At 47.4% G+C, this 19,244-nt stretch overlaps 1 protein-coding gene across 1 annotated transcript in view; it reads right to left on the bottom strand.

Annotated features, from left to right (window-relative positions):
- LOC138283610 (dynein axonemal heavy chain 11-like) overlaps positions 1–19,244 on the bottom strand; it is a 2,790,563-nt gene that overhangs the window by 1,108,722 nt on the left and 1,662,597 nt on the right. The window contains exon 52 of the mRNA XM_069221547.1: positions 7,295–7,397. Coding sequence (XP_069077648.1) covers positions 7,295–7,397 — 103 coding nt within the window. The remainder of the gene's footprint in view (positions 1–7,294; positions 7,398–19,244) is intronic.

The raw sequence follows: 19,244 nt of genomic DNA on the forward strand, positions 1-19,244 counted from the left end.
TTCATATTTGGTAGAGAGAATGTATTAGAATGAGCTCCTTAGTATTCCATGGAACAGAAATTTCATTCTCTGGGCTGGGACCCGAATGTGGTCAGCACACAGTTCTGATCTGACCATGCCAACAAATTTTAAGGTATAAATAATTTTTAATAATGAAAATGTTGGTAACAGGGATACAAAACTCTTAAATGTGGACTGCAGAAGGAAATGTGGGTCACATTAATACAAGGTTTGAGAAACCCTGGTGTAGAGAAAGAAATAGCTATCAAGAAACAACTAAAAAGCCTACAGTACCTTTTTTACATAGGTATGTTTATACACTCGCTATGTACCGAATTTGACCTTACAGTTATTAAGTTTCTCTTCATATGTTCCAGAATAGAGTGACTCAAAAAGAACCACAGCTAGTCTGTATATCGCAGACTTCTTTTGAAATATGTTGTTTGAAAGTTGGAAACTGTTGTTAGAGCTATTCAAAAACAAACTCAATATCACAAAAGGGCAGCTCCTCCATTAGAGCGGAGGTGCATCGCCCCACTGAAATGCCCCCAGAAAAGCCACAGAGATGAAAAATAAAATGGTAATGAAGCTAGTTCATTACCATTTTATTTTTTGACAACATGTCCCGAACCGAATGTCAGGATGGGGAAGGGGCCTGCTGAGGGGCAGCAGCGGGGAGGAGTGGTGGGCTGCCTGTGCACTAGTTTAAAAGTCTGCATGTCTCTTTGGCCGGCTGTCCTGCGACAGCCAGCCAGACATACACATTTTAAACCTTTCTAACCCAACTGTCTTAGATAGCTGGGTTCGAGAAAGCACAGGCCTCCAGTGCTCTTGAGAGTGCTGAGAGAGGCAGAGCCCTCCAACCCTGGTGCAGCTCTCATGCTGGTTACCAGCATGAGAGCTGTGCCAGGATTTGTTAGGGGAATTTGCTGGAGCCCGCTGAGCCTGCAGGAGACAGAGACAGAGCAGAACATGAACCGGAGTGAGGACGTCATGCAGCAAGCAAGCTAAGTGGCTATTTCTTTTTATTTACAGTCGCTACTCACCTTGCATGCATGCACCCACCCACCATCCATTTGCCTGCCCCTACTCTAGCTACTTGCCAGCCGCTGCTGATATCACATTTAGAAACTAACGGATAACATATAGAAATAAGGATGGATAACTGATGGATAACTGTGACTAACTTGGGTGTTTTTTACTGAAGGCTTCGGAGTAAAATCAAATGGACAATGAGAGCAAGATATCATTCAGAACCCTTGGTGAAAAACATTAATGTTATTCATTTGTTAGCCATCTGTAATTGTATGCTATGCATGGGTTCTTCAAATTATCTGTCCCTGTTTCAACATCTTTATTGGGGCGGAGGAGTGATGGGGGAGCTATATATTACATGATTTCCTTCCTCTACCAAAGATAAAAATAATTCACTGGCCTCCTGCCACTCACCCCCACTATCTATATTTACTTTCCCTATCCAAATTGAAAAAAATAATGCCTGACCTCCTGCACCCCTCACCCTCAACATTTTGCTCTTCAAGTTTTTTTACTCATGGATAACTTTGTGTTATGTAGGACACACGTCTTTTGAAATATGTGGTTTAAAAGTTGGAAACTGTTGTCACAGCTAGCCACGAACAAACCCAATATCACTTTTAGAAATTGACGCATAACATATAGAAGTAAGGATAGATAGCTGTGACTAACTATGGTGTTTTTCACTGAGGGCTTCTGAGTAACATCAAACGACAGTGAGAGCAAGATATCTTTCAGAACCCTGTGGTGAAAAACATTTATGTCCTTTATTTGTTAGCCATTTGTAATTGTATGCTATGCATCGGTCCTTCAAATCATCTGTCCCTGTTTCAACATCTTCACTGGGGCAGAGGAGTGATGAGGAAGCCATGTATTACATGATTTCCTCCTGCCCCTAAAGATAAAAAAACATTCACTTGCCTCCTGCCACTGACCCCCACTACAATATACACTTACGTCCCCTATCAAAATTGAAAAAATAATACCTGGCATCCTGAACCTCTCATCCTCAACATTTGCTCTTCAGGTTTTTTACCCATGTATAATTTTAGATTTCTATGTATAGCTTTACTTATACTTCACTCAACTTTAACTATGTATAGTCCCCAAAACCACCTGTCACTAGGTTTAACTGCTATGTATGGTTCGAGGAGGAATAAGGAGCACTACATTTCATGGCTTCTTCTTCCTGTCCTAAATATAAAACAATAAAGCTGTCTTCCAGCCACCCTACTCATCACCCTTAGCGTTATATTGCTCCCTCCCCTCCTGAAGTTATACCCTCTGCCCTCCATCAGAGCACAGAGACAGTGCTGTGCTGACAGATTCTTACAAGAGCCAAGCAGAGCAGCCTGTAATTCTTTTATGACATAGAAACAGTGGGTTATAAGTTTGGTTGCCCACTCTTGCTACATCATAACAGTGAATAACCAGATTTAGATTCTGGTGTTCATATTAGCGGCGCTCAGTGAGGGCCATACATAAAATACATAAGTATAGATGGATAGCTGTGAATTACAGGTTTGTTTTTCACCAAGAGGTTCTGAGTAACATCAAATAGCCTACAGCAGTGAAGCTTGAGTTGTCTATGATGTCACTTAGAACTCCAAGGTAACGAAAAACATCCCCTTTATTTACAGGTAGCCATCTTTCATTTTATGTTGGTTATGTTGCTTCCATTTGACCTCCCTCTACTAGCGCCAGCTGCACAACGGTAGAAGATTCATAAAGGAGGTATACACAACATGACTCACTTGCATCTTGCCTCTACTTTTATTAAATCTGGAGTCCTGCCATGCTTTCCAGCCACCCTCTAGCCATCTATTGCATATGCATAGTTGTTTTACATGTGTTTATGTGTAATATTACATGGAGTCTGCTATTGATGGTGTAATGTTCTCGAATCCTGGGAGTGGTGGAATCTTGCTGAAGGATTAGCTGAGTGCAGTTGCTCTGTTCTGTGCTGCTACTAATTTATATGAAATACAGCCTCGGATTCAACACCATCGATCCCCTCGAATATCCACATTTTTAAACAGGTACATAGCATCCTAACAGACTACCACAACACCCTCAACATTACCCTCATTAAATCTGATTATTAGAAAAAAAAAATAACCACGTGACATCCACCTTACCATTCTCTGCATTTAGCCCTCACACAGCCCAAAAAGAAAAAAACCCTAGGGCCAGATTTAAGAAAAGTGGCGCTGGACCCAGTGCAGCACCACTTTTCTTGCACCCCTCAGCGCTCCCCTAATGCCACCCTGTGTGTGCTTTATCTAAGACATGATGCACCATGGCAGTAGTTAGTGAACTAGTGTCAAAATGTTTGACGTTAGTTTGGAGCTTTGCAGGATTACCATAAAAATGTTGACGCTAATCCTGCAAAGCCCATTGAGGCCCATTGTAAAGAATGGTGTGCCTTCTTTTAACACCTGCACTAAGCAGGCGTTAAATGTGCCACAAATTCCTCTCAGACCCCTTCCCTATCTGTTGAGGTATACAACAGGGTTGCCCCCTGTCCCAGCTGTCCCACACTTTGTCCAAAGTGCTGGATCCGCCCCAGTAGATTGCCGTGGAGAAGCTATTGCTATCCGCGAATGAGGGACTCGGAGTGCCTTATCGCGACGACCTCCCATCCGTCAATTCGGTGAACCCCATCTTGAAGACGACGCGAGCAGCCTGGCGAAGGGCCCACCGCCTGCTCGGGGTCCATCCTCTCCTCCACGCCCAAGCACCTCTGTGGCGTAACAGTGGACTTCGGATAGACGGTGAAGTGCTTGACTGGCCACAGTGGAGGAGGGCTGGCATCCATACTCTCTCCCAGATCCTAGAGAACGACATGCTCAAATCTTTCCTCAGGCTACGGGAAGAATTCAATCTTCAACCAAGCCAAGAGTGGAGATATTTGCAACTCAAGCACTGCATCTGTCAGGGGACCGAGACTATCCGATGGGGATCCCAGTCTTCACCCATAGTGGCCTACTTGCAACAGTGGGGGCAATATAGGGGAGTCATGGCCGGTCTCTATGACCTAATTACCTGACAGCTCTATTCCCAACCCCTCTTGGATAAGCTGCGCTTAAAATGGCAAACCCGACTACAACAGGCACAAGACCTGGAGGACTGGGAAGACATCCTAGAGGCTCTGGACAGAGGTACCCGAGAGGCACGTTTAAAGTTTTGCCTCTTTAAGGTCCTACACGACTGGCACTGGTCCCCAGCAAAACTGCACAGGACAGGACTTCTCCCGCATGCGAAGTGCTGGCGATGCCCAGAGACATACTGCAATCTAAAACATATCCTAACTGATTGCCCAACGGTCCGACCGCTGTGGGACGTGGTGGGCTCCACCCTGGCTGAATCCATGGTACTCCCGGCACCACTCCCCTCCTCTCTCATACTTTTACACAACACAACCTCTCTCCCAGACTTAACCAGACCGCACAAGAGATTGCTACACATAGCGCTAGCCACTGCAAAAAAAATGCATCCTACGCCACTGGCGATCAGCTGTTTCCCCAACCCCGGAAGAATGGATCATAGCTATGACCCGTATCGCCACGCATGAAAGAATCATCTATAACCTACAAGATCAAGCCCAATTAATCAACCAATTATGGGCCCCCTTCCTTATTGGGGGACGACCGTAGGCCGCCTGAAACCACCTACCCTCCCCCTTTCTCCCCCACATTCCCTCCCCCCCTTCCCCCACCCCCTCTCTCTCTTTCTTCTTTGATGGATCACCCTTCTTCCCCTCCCCTTATTAGTTTTTCTTTTTTCTTCTTTTCCTTCTCTCCCTTTTTTCTCTCCCTTTCCCTCAGTTCCATCAGGGGCACGATCCAGGTCTCTTCTATTCTCATTAGCAAGCTTCAGTCGTAGACCCATCCATTTGAGTCAGCATAAGAACACAAAGTAACAAGCATGGGCTGTGCCGAGAGAAGCTAAAGGACTCAGACCCTGATATCCAGACTGATCTGCTATCTCGGCAACTCACCACCCAGGCGTATACCACCACCCTGATAGCCTGCCTTCCAACGTAAAGATATCCGACCTCAACTTGATGTCACACTGTATACAAGCATTGCGACTTGCTTACAATCCGGATACCGATACAGGGAGGAGTGAACTCTCCACTCCCGGGGGGCCAGATGACACTGTATTCCTGCTCCCACCACCCTATTAAAATGTCTACCCCTCCTATCCTCTTCCGCTCCCCTGTACAAAGATGTCCTATAGCACGATGTTCTGCTTATTCTCCATCCCTGACTTTTATTTCCCTTTTCCTTTTATTTCTCTATCCCTCTATTGTTTTTTTCTAATTATTGTGATTATTGTGGTACGTTTTCAAAGAACAATTGACAATGTCCCAATGTTCCATCCGTTGCCTATATTCTTTTATTTATTTTGTATTACTGTTTGTAAATGCTGGGACCTCGGTCCCTCTTGGGTTTTGTATCATTTTGCAGTGCCTACAATAAAATTATATAATGTTTTTTTTTTTTTAAATGTGCCACAAAAATGACGCAAAGAAATCTGTTAGAATCCTTTGCACCATTTCTTCAGCCCCCTTAACAGACGAACACCCCCCTTGCATACATTATGCCTGGCGCAGGCACAATGTGGCGCAAGGGGTTACAAAGTGGCGCAATGAATGCATTGCTCCACTTTGTAAATTTAGCACTGCAATTTTGGCCTCGGGCCACATTAGCGCAAAATAAATGATGATAATGTGGCACAAGGAGGCGCTAGAGACTCTTAATCTGCCCCCTAGTGTTATTCCTCTGATCCATACAACCCTCTCTCCAATCCCTCCACCTCCCCTTGCTCAAATATAAAAATAATACCTGACCTACAGCCACCCCCCCACCATCCTCTGCATGTAGCTTCTCCTCCCACTGAAAATTGAAAATAGAACAGCAATCCTACCACCACCCACATTACCCTCTCTTTAACCCGCCTCCTTACCTGTTGAAATATATATATACAAATCCTTGCCTCCTGCCACACACCTCTGCAACCCTCGGGATCTAAACCCTCTTCCTCGGTATCCTGCCACCCGAGCACCGCACCTACTCTTTCTCACCCACCATAATATATATTAAAAAACTGGTTTAGTGCCACCCCACCACGCTCTTAAACTTCTCCACTCCCTCTTCCTCAAGGAAGCGTTCTCTTTGTTCTCCATGGGGCAGAGAGCACCAGAGGTACTTAGTAGAAAGGCTCTCAGAAAGCCTTGTGAGTGCAGCTTTGAAGTTCCATTGTCAGCTTGTGTTTGTAGCAAAAGTTAGGGTAAGGGAAACCCCTTATGACATCCCAGCAGTGGGTACCGACCCTTTTCCCACTGCTGTGTTCATAACAGTTAATATCCAGATTTTAATCCAAGTGTCCACGCTTATACACAAAACTACAATTCCTTATAATGGATAGAGATGGCCCCCATCATAACTGTGTGCCGATAAAGCCTAAATCCTGGCTCACATTTCCACAGGGGCGGCTCCTCCACAGTGAAGCTTGCTATTGTTTTATTTGTCATCAGCTGGCTTAGCCAGCAGAGTGTACAGGGAGGGGTGAGACTGGATCATGGGAGGTGGGAGGGGGTAGGAGTGGAGAGTGCACTAGGTGCGCATGAGTGTTTGGTTGTCTAAGGCCGGCCAAAAACACATGCGCACTTAGGTTTCTCTAACCCGGCTGTATACACTGCCGGGCTGGAGAAACAACACAGACCCCAGGCCTGTGTCTAAGCAGCACTCCGAGCAGCTCAGACCAATCCTGACACTGCTTACATGCTATGTTTAGCATGTAATGAGTGCCAGGATTGCTGGGGAGTCTGTGCTGGTGTCCCAGTGAATGCTGGGACACCACAAGAAGAGCAAGGCGGCAGGAGACGGCAGCGCGAGGGAAAGCGTAAGTATTTTCTTATTTTTTTAAAATGTTGTTTCCCCCGTCATCGTCCCCTCCTCTCCTTCCCCTTTGCAATTTGTGGTGGCTGCTGCTGCTTTTCCATATTTAGTGGCTTAGGTATCACGAATAAGCAAAGTAAACAGCGAAATGCAGTAGGTTCCCAAAATTGATAAAATGTCTTGCTATGTATTTTGGATCTTTTATTGGATAAAAAAAAAACGTTTTGTAGCAGGAGCAGACACAATCAAAAGTAACTTTACATTTTTGAAGACAGACATATTTATCTATCTATTACTATACAAGACAGTGTGAATTAAATTGTCATTCTGTGTGTACTATAAACGAGTTTTACCTGCAAACGAGGATTAATAGAGAAGCTTCCAGCTGTTGGATTCATGCAAGTGATGTACTGACAATTATGAATTTCTTTTACAATCAACTTCTGTCTGTCATACCTGTAAGGTTACGAAAAAAGAAAAATGGGTCTTCGACATACTGAAGGTACCAATTTCGTTTCGATGTTCTTTATTACTGGAAAAGGATGTTGTGAGATTAATCATTGTTCGAAGCTAAGCATTTTCTTTTTTTTTTTTTTTTTTTTTTAAACTTTTCTTTTATTGTTAATAACACAATATGATACAGAGTCAGTGGGATCAGGGTCCCGTCAATCGGGAGTAATTACACATCAGTGATATTAGGAAACCGAAGAAGAAGAAAGGAAAAAAAAAAAAAAAACTCGTAAGGCACAAACAAGGTATCAGTCATAATATAAAAACTTGAGGTAGAGTTCACTTCCAACATATTTTAGGCTATGTGGGGGGGTTTAAAGAGGGTAAAGATATGAGGGTAAAGGGTAGGTTGTACCTGTTCAGACGAAAGGACCGGGGAGTGCCACCCTGGGAAGCGAGGGATGTTGCTGCACGGATAATGGGTGTTGCAGCTCATGTCAACTCTGTGGTCAGTATCAGTTGGGACCAGGTGACTAGCTGACGACATGGGGAAAAGAATCTACCATGGAGGTCTGTTTGGAGCGTTGCTGGAAGGCGACGTTCGGACTCTAGTGGGAGTTTTAGAAAGGGACGTGGGGATAAGGGGCGAGAGGGAGAGAGAAAGAGAATGAGAGAGGATAGAGAGTAAGAAAGAGGAAAAAGGAGAAAAGAAGAAGAAACAGTAGGAAAAGGGAGAGGGAGAAGGGGAAGAAGAGGAAAGAAAAGAAAGAGTGGGAGAGGAGAAAAGGATAGAAAAGAGAGGAAGAGAAGGGGAGATAAGGAGGGGGAGAGGGGGGAAAATACAGAGGGAGGGGGAGGTACGGGAGCGAGAGGGAGAGTGGGGAAGAGACGCATGTGGGGGAGGGGAGGGAGAGGGAAGGGAGAATGGAACAGTGGTGGTTCCGGGTAGGGCACTATTGCCCCCTTGTGAGGAAGGGAGCCCATACCAGTAGGAATAATTGAGCTTGGTCTTGTAAGTTATAGATGATCCGTTCATGCATAGCAGTGCGGATCATGGCTGTAATCCATTCCTCCGGGCTTGGGGGGGTTTCTGACCGCCAGTGTCTGAGTATGCAAATTTTTGCAGTAGCTAACGCTGTGTGCAACAGTCGCTTGTGTGGTCTAGGGAGGTCTGGTAGGGAGGTCGTATCTTGCAGAAGTATAAGGGCAGGAGGAAGTGGTGACGGAAGTGACATTACTTCAGCCAGAGTGGAGCTCATAGCATCCCAGAGTGGTCTTACTGTTGTACAGTTTACTAAGATATGTATCAGGTCACAGGATGTTTCTGGACATCGCCAGCAGTTCGCATGCGGGAGGAGTCCGGTCCTATGCAGTTTCGCTGGGGACCAGTGCCATTCATGTAAGATTTTAAAGAGGCAGAATTTCAAGCGTGCTTCCCGGGTGCCTCTGTCTAGTGTCTCTAGGGTAGCTTCCCAATCGTCTGGGTCTAGATCCTGCTGCAGCCTGGTTTGCCACCGTAGACGTAGTTTGTCCATTAGCGGTTGGGAGTAAAGCCGTCGAATAATTAGATCATATAGACCCGACATTACTCCCTTGCATTGTCCCCATTGCTGCAGGTAAGCCACTATCGGTGAGGGCAGGGATCCCCGCTGTGGAGGTATATTCCCTTGGGAGAGACAATGCTTGAGTTGCATATATCTCCATTCCTGGTTCGGGTGTAGGCCGAACTCCTCCCGTAGCTTGGGGAATGGTTTGAGCACATCGTTCTCCAGAACCTGTGAGAGGGTAAGGATGCCTGCCTGTTTCCATTGCGGCCAATGGAGAACCTCGCCACCTATGCGTAGGCCACTGTTGTGCCACAGAGGTGCTTGGGCATGTATAAGGGGGTGGACCCCAAACAGTCGGTGGGCCCTTTGCCAGGATGCCCTGGTCGCCGCCAGGATAGGATTCACTGAGTTAGTGGCTGGGAGGTCTGCACGGTAGGGTCCACCGAGTCCTTCGTTCGCAGTCAGGAGTCGTTTTTCCACTGCTATCCACAAGGGGGGATCTGGTATATTCGACAGTGTATTGGATAACTGAGACATTTGGAGGGCTAAAGAGTAGTGTTCCACTGATGAGAGTCCCATTCCCCCGTTTATGCGGCGGGCCAAAAGCTTGGCTGGTGATAGCCGCGGTCGCATAGTGCCCCACACGAATGATCTAATTAGTGCATCAATGCCTCTTAGTGTGGAGAGGGGCACTTGTAAGGGCAGGAGACCTAGGATATAGGTGAAACGGGGTACCGTCACCATTCTAACCGCTTGTACTCTGCCCCACATGGAAAGGCGTAACTGGGTCCATTTCGCAAAGTCCAGTTTCGTCCGCGTGATGAGAGGATCAATGTTGTCCGCAACCATGTGTGCCAGTCCAGGGTTAACGAGCACTCCTAGGTATTTAAGGCGTTTTGGCGTCCACCGGAATGGGTAGCCTATGAGTGCCGCTTTTGTGGTTACTCGCGATAGCGGAAGTGCCTCACTTTTGTCCCAGTTAATACGGTATCCCGATAGGGCTGCGAAGTCCTCGATTACCTCTAATAGGGCCGGAATGGATCTTTCCAGGTCCGTGAGTGTTAAGAGGATATCGTCAGCATAGAGGTATATCTTGGAGGTGCCTTCGGGTAGTGGTAGGCCGGTTATGGAGGGGGAGGACCGGATGGCTGCCGCCAAGGGCTCCATCGCCAAAAGGAACAGGAGAGGTGAAAGGGGGCACCCCTGCCGTGTACCCCTTCGGATAGGGAAAGGGTCTGAGAGGAAGCCTCCGCAGTTGACTCTGGCCGTGGGTTGGTCATAGAGCAGTCGTACCATGGAGATAAATTTGTTGCCTAGGCCAAATCTCTCTAAGGCTGCAAATAGGTAGGGCCATTCTATGCGGTCGAACGCTTTTTCGGCGTCTAAGGACAGGGCCAGCGCCGACTCCGGGGAGTCTCTGGCCGCCCATAAGGTATGGCATAGGGTTTGTAGGTGGTTCCTAGACGTGCGGCCCGGTACAAACCCCACCTGTGTATAGTGTATTAAGGACGGGATTACTTTACGTAGTCTGTTTGCCAGGACGCTTGCTAGAATTTTGATGTCCCCGTTTAGTAGAGAGATGGGTCGGTAGCTGCCGCATAATAAAGGATCTCTCCCAGGCTTCGGTATGACAGCTATTGTGGCATTGTTGGATATGGCCCCTAATGTCTGTGTTTCGCAGGCTTCATTGAGGGCTTCGCATAGGATATCAATCGCCTCTGCCCCTACCCATTTGTAAAATTCTGCAGGGTATCCATCCTCTCCGGGTGATTTGTGGTACGGGAGGTCAGAGATGACTTTATCTATCTCCTGTCTGCTTATTTCCCCTTCTAATAGGCTACGGCCCTCGTTTGTTAGGGAGGGGAGGTCTAGCTTCTTTAAAAAGGTGGTAGCTTGCGCTAGGTTAGTCGTGGTTTCCGGCGTGTAAAGGTGTCTATAAAATTGGGCAAATTAGTTTGCAATGGCCTGCGGGTGGGTCAGTATGTCCCCGGAGGGAGAGCGAATGGCTGGGATGGCTAGGGCGGCAGCTCTTTGACGGAGTTGGGCTGCGAGCAGTCGTCCCGCCTTCTCACCCTGTTCATAGTGTCTCCCTTGGAGTCTCTGTAATGCGAATTCGGCCTGGGTGGTGTATAACTCATTAAGGGACATTTGTGCTTGTTCTAAACTTCGGCGGCCTGGAAGGGAAGGGTGTGCCGTGTATTGTCTGGTTAGTCGGCGTATGTCGAGTTCCAGAGCCGCTTGTTGCTCTTTTCTGTCTTTGTTCGCTATCGCCGCATCCCGCATGAGCTGTCCCCGTATCGAGGCTTTGGCTGCAGCCCACATAGTTTGACTCGAATCAACCATACCAAGGTTGTCTTGGGCGAAAGTGGTTGCATGGTCCTGTAGCTGCAACTTACCTTGGGGGGATCGATATCGATGGATCGCTAATCTCCAGGGTTTTCGTCCCGGGGATACCAGGCCTAAGCGGATGGCTGTAAGGACTGGGGAGTGGTCTGATAGGCCTCTCTCCAGTATATCGTCCTCCACGGTGTGGGCCATAAGATTGTGGGATAGGAGAAAGTAATCGATCCGTGATTGGGTACCGTGCACCGGCGAGAGAAAGGTAAATTCTCTGTCCGTTGGGTGAGTCAGCCTCCAGTGGTCAACCAAACCGTTATCTGCGAGTATATCAGACTGGATGGCCCTGTCTGCGTTGTTACTCGTGTCTAGAGGCCCTGTCCTGTCCAATGCTGCGTCCCTTGCTAGGTTCCAGTCTCCTCCTATAACGTAACGGGATGCCCCTATCTCGGTTAGAAGTCGATTGAGCTGGAGAAAGAAGAGGCGTTTGGGACCTGTTGGTGCATAAACTGAGGGTTTTGCGTAAGAGGATCGCCACCCCGCTTTTTCTTGGGACATTCTCCGTATCGGTTGAGGGTGGAGTGCAACTAAACAAGACGGTTCCCACCCAGTCACGTCGTAATCTATCAGATTCAAGACTGTCTAGGTGTGTCTCTTGCAATAAGGCAATATCTGCCTGCTTAGAATTAAGGTAGGATAGGACTTTCTTCCGTTTGATAAAGTGGGTAAGGCCGTTTACGTTCCATGATATCACCCTGAGGGGAACCACCGGTGCTCCCATCTGGTTGGGTATCCTTGTTTCCTGTGTCCCGCCACCCGGGGGTATGAGCTCGGGGGAGTGGGGTGGACTCTGTGAACTGAAGAGGATGTCGGGGAGAGGGAAGGGGGGGGAATGGTAGGTGGCGGGCGCGTTGGATACGAAGAGGAGTTGAAAAGAGAATAAAGAGAAGACAGTGGGGGGGAGAAGAAATAAAAAAAAAATTAAAAAAAAATTAAAAAGAAGGTAAAGAGGGGGAGACTGGGATACAAATCCCGAAGTGCACGAACTTTGACCGGCGGGTCTAAAACCTAGGCCGAATGAGCTTCGACGCCCGGCCAGCGGGCCCCGCGCCGGGGGGGATGAGGGGGGGGGGCGCCCACGGGGCGCCCCAGACCTCCGCGTGGGTGCATCCAATTATGTCGGGGGGGTGTGGAATGTGTTTGTGACCAGAGGATGGGGGGAGGAGGGGAGGGCGCATGTTGGCCGCGTCCCTTTGCGGGGGGGATGGAGGAAGCGCGAGGAAAGGACAAGGGCAAGTATTGTTGTTACTAAGGTCGCTTCCCCTTGGTTATTCTGAGGGGTTGTGGCATGTATATGCTCTGGGACTTGGCATCTGTGGTCTGTTCTGCTTTGCACCAACGCCCATCATTATGTCACTATTGCGTTTGTTAGTAGATCGGGGTCTAGAGCTCAAAACCCAGTTCAGAATCGTTTTGCCCCAGCCCTGCCAGGGCAAGCCAGTAGTGTGTAAGGGTATTGCGTCAGTTCCCATATTTTCCAGAGGACGTTATGGGTCCTGATTCTAGATGGGAGAAGTGATACGGGACATGGAAAGTGTTACCCGGCATGAAAGGGAGGGACGTTGAGAAACAAAAGTAAAGGTAATCGGGGGCCAACAAAAACTATCACACAATCCGAACAGTCTGAGCAGTCCGAGGCGGTTAAAGCCTTCTGGGGGGGGGCGGTTCCCGTGGTTCCATGTTTGAGGAGTGTACATTAAAGTAGAGTACTCATCATGTCTCTATGTCTGGGCTTTTTCATCAAAGTTCCAATGTTTCCTGCAACGTTTCTATGGCAGTCTGTGGTTGTAGATATCGAGAGCTTGTAGGAAAACTGTGTCCATGTTGGTTTCAGGTAGTAGGCACCTAGGGTTTCAAAGGGGATCGGGACTTGTCTCTGTCCGGCAGTTGTGTGTGTATCGCCACCGCCTGTAGGACTTGGCCCCTGTCATCAAAACTTTTTGTTAACCTCTCCAGGTCTCTGCCCCTGGTTTGGGGGTCTGTAGTAGGTCTTCCGTCGGTGTCCAGAGCAATTTCCGATTGGCACATTCCCCTGGTTTGGTTCTGTGTGTCTTGGGGGGGTTGGGTTGTTAATTCCATGGATTGTGTCGGATCATGCAGCCCCTCTAGGAATGACTTCAAATCCTCTGGGTCATAGAAGGTTCGTGACTCTCCGTTCTTAGTTATCCACATCCTGGCTGGCTCGAAGAGGCCGAATTTAACGTCCAGATGGCGAAGGCGAGGGCGGAAGGAGAGAAAGGCTCTTCTTCGATCTGCTGTTTCTTTGGAGAAGTCTGCTGAAAGGCGGATTTCGAGGGGACCGAGCCGGAGTGGGCCTTGCCTTCGGGACAGCTGTAGCAATTGGCGGACCTGCCCGTGCCGGAGGAAGCAGGCTATGATTGGACGAGGACGATCTTGTCCGTTTTGTCTCTTGAGACCAAGTCTATGTGCTCTTTGAAATTCCAGAGGGGGGTCAAATGTTACGTCGGCTAGTTTGGGAAGCGTGACTCGCAGGTAAGAGAGGATATCTGTACCCTCAATGCCTTCCGGAAATCCGAGGAAGCGGATGTTGTTTCTGCGGCTTCGGTCCTCAAGGTCGGTTAATTTGCTGCGAAGGTACAAGAGTTCCTGATCTCTGTCAGTCTGTGAGACCACTTGACTTTCCACGGCCGCTACTCGATGGTCCAGTCCGGAGATTTGTGACTGGAAGCCCGCTATTTCCAAGCGCATGGATCTCGTTTCCGCTGTTAATGCTGACATGACAGTGTCCATACCTTCCAGTTTGCGGCCTACTGCCGATATCTCCTGCAGTATACGATCCATTGATGCTCCTTGAGTATTGTCTGACATGGTGTCGTGTGAGGGGGGCGGAGAGGCTGCGGGAGCAGGATATTTCTGTTGACGCAGGGCTTCAGAGAAGAGTAGTTGGCGAGCGGGTTTACACAGTGCTTTACCCGCCATCTTGCCTCTGGGCATTGCGGGTTTTTCCCTGCAGGTGGGGATCCAAGGGGGTACCTGTTCGTGTCTCAATGAGGGCGATCAGCGTGGGCGGAAGAGGAGAGAGGGTGGCAGGTGGGGTTCAGAGTTCAGGGGGGTACCTCTCTAAATGGCCTCCTGGGGGGGCTGTCGTTGGTGTATATGTACGAGGGGAAGGATCACAGTGTTGGCTCTATAGCGTTCAGCGTCACACAGGGCTGTTCCGTGGAGCGAGGGGTTGTTTTGGAGCCGAGGTCCGATGTTACTCCTGGCCCTCTTTGCTCTTCATGCCTCGTCAGTTCCTGTTAGTGTGGTATTGCTTCTTTTGTTGTTATGTTTGTGTTGATCGTTTTCCTTTCTCTTTTTTCCTTTTCTCCTCTTTTTTTTTTTTGTTTTCTTACTCTTTGCCCCCTCTTGTGCTTGCCCCTCTTTTTATTAGGTAGTTTGCTCCTTTACTCTTTGCCTTCTCCTCTTCCTTTCGTCTTCCTCCTCTCTCCGCTCGTTGTTATATTCCTCTCTCTCTCTCCCCACTCCCGGCCCCTCTCACATTTATCCACCACCCTCCTCTCCGTACGTCTCTCATCCTCTCTGACTCACCAGCTCAGCTCTCACCTCTCCAACCTCTTCGGGGCCTCTGTCATTTCTCAGGGGGTCTTCTCTGGAGCAGGTAAGGCTGGGAGGGTGGGGGTAGCCGTCCGTTGCGCTCCGCTGGTGGTGAGGCCTCTTGTCGCCGATCCCGTCACCCCCGGCAGAAAGGGGGAGGGTGGAGAGGCACTGGGAGACGCGTCGTTGTTGTTCCGGGCCCTGATGGTTGTCGGCTCCGTTCTCCCCCTTCGGCAGCTATCGATCAGGAGGGAGGGAGGGGTCAGGCGGCGTCCCGGCCTGTTGCCGGCTCCAGGAGCCGCAGTTGAGCCGCTGTCAAGGCGCGGGCAGGGACGAAGGACGCGCTCTCTCCCACTTCAGGATTCAGCAAGGGACGCGTCTCTCCGTGTCGGGGTGATTCCACACTCGAGGCCGCGGCTCAGGGGCCTGCTGTAGGCCTCAGGCCTCCTCCCCTCGCTCCGTTCGGCGCCTCCGGGGAGGGCGCTCCCCCCACGTCATGGACGTCGGTCGTTCACTGTCTCCAACTCCTACGTCGGCCCCCGCTGCATTCGGGGGTCCCGTGGAGCGCCCCCAGCGCCGCCGCCACCGCCGCGGGGCCCGCCGCCGTGCGGAGCTCGACTCTCAGGCGGCCATGATGGATCGCGGCCAGACCACGCCCCTGCTAAGCATTTTCTTAAAGTACATCCAAACATACCCAAAGAAGCGTCACAAATTACCTCACCCCGGTGGAACGCTTTCAAAAACACTTTAATCAAGCATGTGGCTGTTGAAGAAAGCAGATGTAAACTAAAATATATATAATTGGTTGCAATTAAACGCTAAATGCGCCATGTTTACATGTTTATATATGTGTGCTTGGAGGAACTTGTGCTACTGTCCCTCTTGAGATCTGATTCACAAGGAAGTGTAAATGGAAATGGTATTTATGTAGCGTCTACTACCCCAAGTGTAGTGAAAAACTATCTTGTGACGAAAAGAATGCACTGTGGACACTGTCACCAGGGTGTCTTTGCACTGTATCTCTAATTACAATTCAGATTTCTTACAAAGCTTTAAGCCAGGAACATCACTACTCTAAATATATCATTTTGTGGTCATCAAGCTAGAATATTGAATTGGCCCTCAATGGAACTCAATGTCATGTAGCATTAATAGTGGTGGTGGATGGGGAGGAGGAAGAAGAAAGGTGACTGTTGTCGGTGGTGGTTTATGTGTGTTTATGGACTCACTGTAATATCACTATGTACCTAAAAATGATAAAAGTCCCGTTGAAATATTGTCAAAGTTGTAAATGCCATTCCACCTTAGAATTCTATTCAGACATCACCCGGCCTTCTGCTTTCAATCATACCGGCTTCTGCATGTGTTACAGCATTGAAGACTACTTAAGGGTTTCTGAGCCTTATCAATCAAATGTCCTTCAAAGTATGTTTTGTTATGTTATGTTATATTATGGTCTTTTGTAGAGCAAACACTGTAGTCTAATGGCCTAAAGCCTCCAAGAGACAGAAACAGCGTGAGTGTAGCTGATATTAGCTGTATATTGAGAACATCAAGTTTGAAACAGAAGATAAGAACAAGGACAGCGTTCCACAAACTGACAGCCAAATTATAAGCATGAGGGCATGAGGTCACATAGTAGGGGCCAAAGGAGGAAAACAGCTTCTTCCTATGTGGGACTTCCTAAAACATAGAAGTAGAATGGTACCTTAGGAGAGAGAACAGTGAAGGGTATATCAGTAGAGCAGGAAATAGATTGAGGAGCTTTGCCATAAAGAAAATGCAGGAGGCGTGAAATGAATCAGAAAGTCAAAGTAGAACATCGATTTAAATATAAATTGTAAAGTGAAAGTAGTGGATGATACTAACCAGAGGCTCAACATAAGTGTTGTCTGAACAAAGTGAGCAGAGTCTTTGCAGTGCAAGGGTGGAGGACCTGAAGAGGGGGAAGTAACTGACTGAGAGTGTTCGTAAGATATCAGCATATCTAGGCTGAAGTTGACATTGACATTGAAAGAAGTTCCCAATTTACTTATGAAATGCTTCAGGCTATCCAGCTTAATTAAACAATGAAACATTTAACCAGATTTATAAACTCAAAACACACACTAACTGTAAATAAAAAACTGTAACGAAAAAAGTGAGTGTACCAATGTGACATATACTGAAGTGATTTTCATTCTTTCTGAGAGCATAATGAAGGGTGCGCTGACCAATTTTTGCCAGCTGTATTAGAAGACCGGGGTACTAACAGGAAATGTCTAATTCTTAGTATTAGATTTTCCATCACACATATGGACTATTTAGCACTTGTAATATGTCCTGTCTGCCAATCCTGCAGTTCTACTGCCCCATTTAGGGGACGGCTGGCACCAGAAACCTCTGACCTTATGACCATAGGGAAAATCAGTTTATGGTGACTATGTGGAGTGTGGTGAACATCACTAGATAGTAGTCCCAGGCAGCTGCAGTTGTTCTGAAGGCAGAAAGGAAAGCAGATGTCTTCAAAGGGAGGGGAAGCCACAGGCACAGCTGACATAAGAGTCTGTCCAGGGTCTACATTACACCGTTAATATTAAATCATACTAGAGCTTTACTTCGTGTAGTTCACCAGCCTTCTATCAGACAAAGGTCATCAGCAACAGCACGTTTCCACAAAAATAATGGTTACAAATAATTCAGTCTTTTTTTAAATGTGCGAGATCATCAAGCAAAAGTATGCACAAGAGAAAGTTTATTGCTGGTATTTTAATTAGCACTTGTACGATTTTGAGCATATAATAAACTTCTTGGGTTCCCCAAGTAAAGGGGGTGGAATTGAATATTTTGTTAAACACACTTTGGCCAATGGACCAAACAAATTAGAACAAATTTAATTTGTGAGACTATACTGAAAAAAAGCATAAAGACACACTTTCTAACTTATGAGGTTTCTAATGAGTGAATGATCCACAAAAGAAAACAATAACATTCAGAAAATAGTTTCAATTAAAGCCAGAAAAGATAGAGACGTGGCAAGGGACAAGAAAAATAAATAGGTAAAAATAAGTCTTTCATGCCCATTGACTAGAGATGATGATCACAATTTGCCTTTTTCATCTGTATTGCCTCCATTCAGAAAGACAAACATGGATGAGATGTTTGACTAAAGCTATAAGGCCAAGATTTATGTTAAAGTGGCGCAGCATGGTGCTGTGCCAAAAATAGTAGTGCCATGCTGTGTCACTTTACAAATGCAGAGGTGCTCCCTATTTAGAAAAATAAGGCGCACCTCAGCTTTTCCCCCTGCGCTGGCGCTGAATTAAGCTGCCTAACGCCAACGCAGGCATCCTTGCATCATAGTGCAAGGGTGTCTGAGTTGAGGGGATAGATTGTTTATGTGCAGGAAGGTGTTCCTTCCTGCACATGAACAATCTATAATGTCGATTTGGCACTTCTATGTGTGCTGCAAAATGCAGCACACATAGCAGTACCAAAGCGTCTCTACCTGATATTACTTGCAAGGAGAGAAATTGGCAGGAGCTGGGTATAAACCTCCACACCTTGCTGGCATGTATGGAAAATATCCGTTTGGTTCTTTAGGCAAGTAGAGAAAAGAGAAGTAAAGAGGAGCTGTAAAGGGTTTTGGAACTTACTGAAGCTTTGATGCGCTTTGTTTAATTTCGGTCAGAAGATTAGTCGTCTCTGACTTTGTTGGGCTCGGAATAAATTACATCCCATGACCTTGAGGGAAGAGTCTCCCATGAGCTTATGAAACTGGTGGCAATATAGAGGGAGCTCAACTGTGGCATTATAAGGACAAACAAAAAGTACCAAAGAATCGTTCTGAATGATTGTTTATGTGCAGGAAGGGACACCTTCCTGCATGTAAACAATTGTCCATGGCATTTTGCTTCATAAATGTGTGCTGCAGAACGCAGCACACATAGAAAAAGCAAAACACGAGGAGGAATAAAAGTATTCCTTCTCGTTTTGACATGCTAACACCACCCCTAAGGTTGCGTTAGTTTTTGGCTCTGCCTCAGGTTTATGACAACTCGTAAATCTGAGGCAGCATCAAAAGCAATGGGTGTAGTGGTGGAACGCCCACCACAATACCCATTGTAGTTTTCTGCGTCGGAGGGGCCCATATTTACAAGGAGGCCCAATGCCACTAAAAAGTGGTGTTAAACCTCCTTCTAAATATGGACATTGCTTAGTGCCACCAGAGCGTCACAAAAAGTGACTCTCCGGTGGTGGTAGGGGCTTTTAAATATGCCCCTAAGTCTCTTACAATGAGAAGAGTTCCCTTGCTTAACACCAATTAGCCTTCTACATTACTATTTTCTAAAGCTGAAGGCTTGCATTGTAA

Source organism: Pleurodeles waltl, chromosome 3_1 (assembly GCF_031143425.1).
Source record: "Pleurodeles waltl isolate 20211129_DDA chromosome 3_1, aPleWal1.hap1.20221129, whole genome shotgun sequence".
NCBI classification, from domain to species: Eukaryota; Metazoa; Chordata; class Amphibia; order Caudata; family Salamandridae; genus Pleurodeles; species Pleurodeles waltl.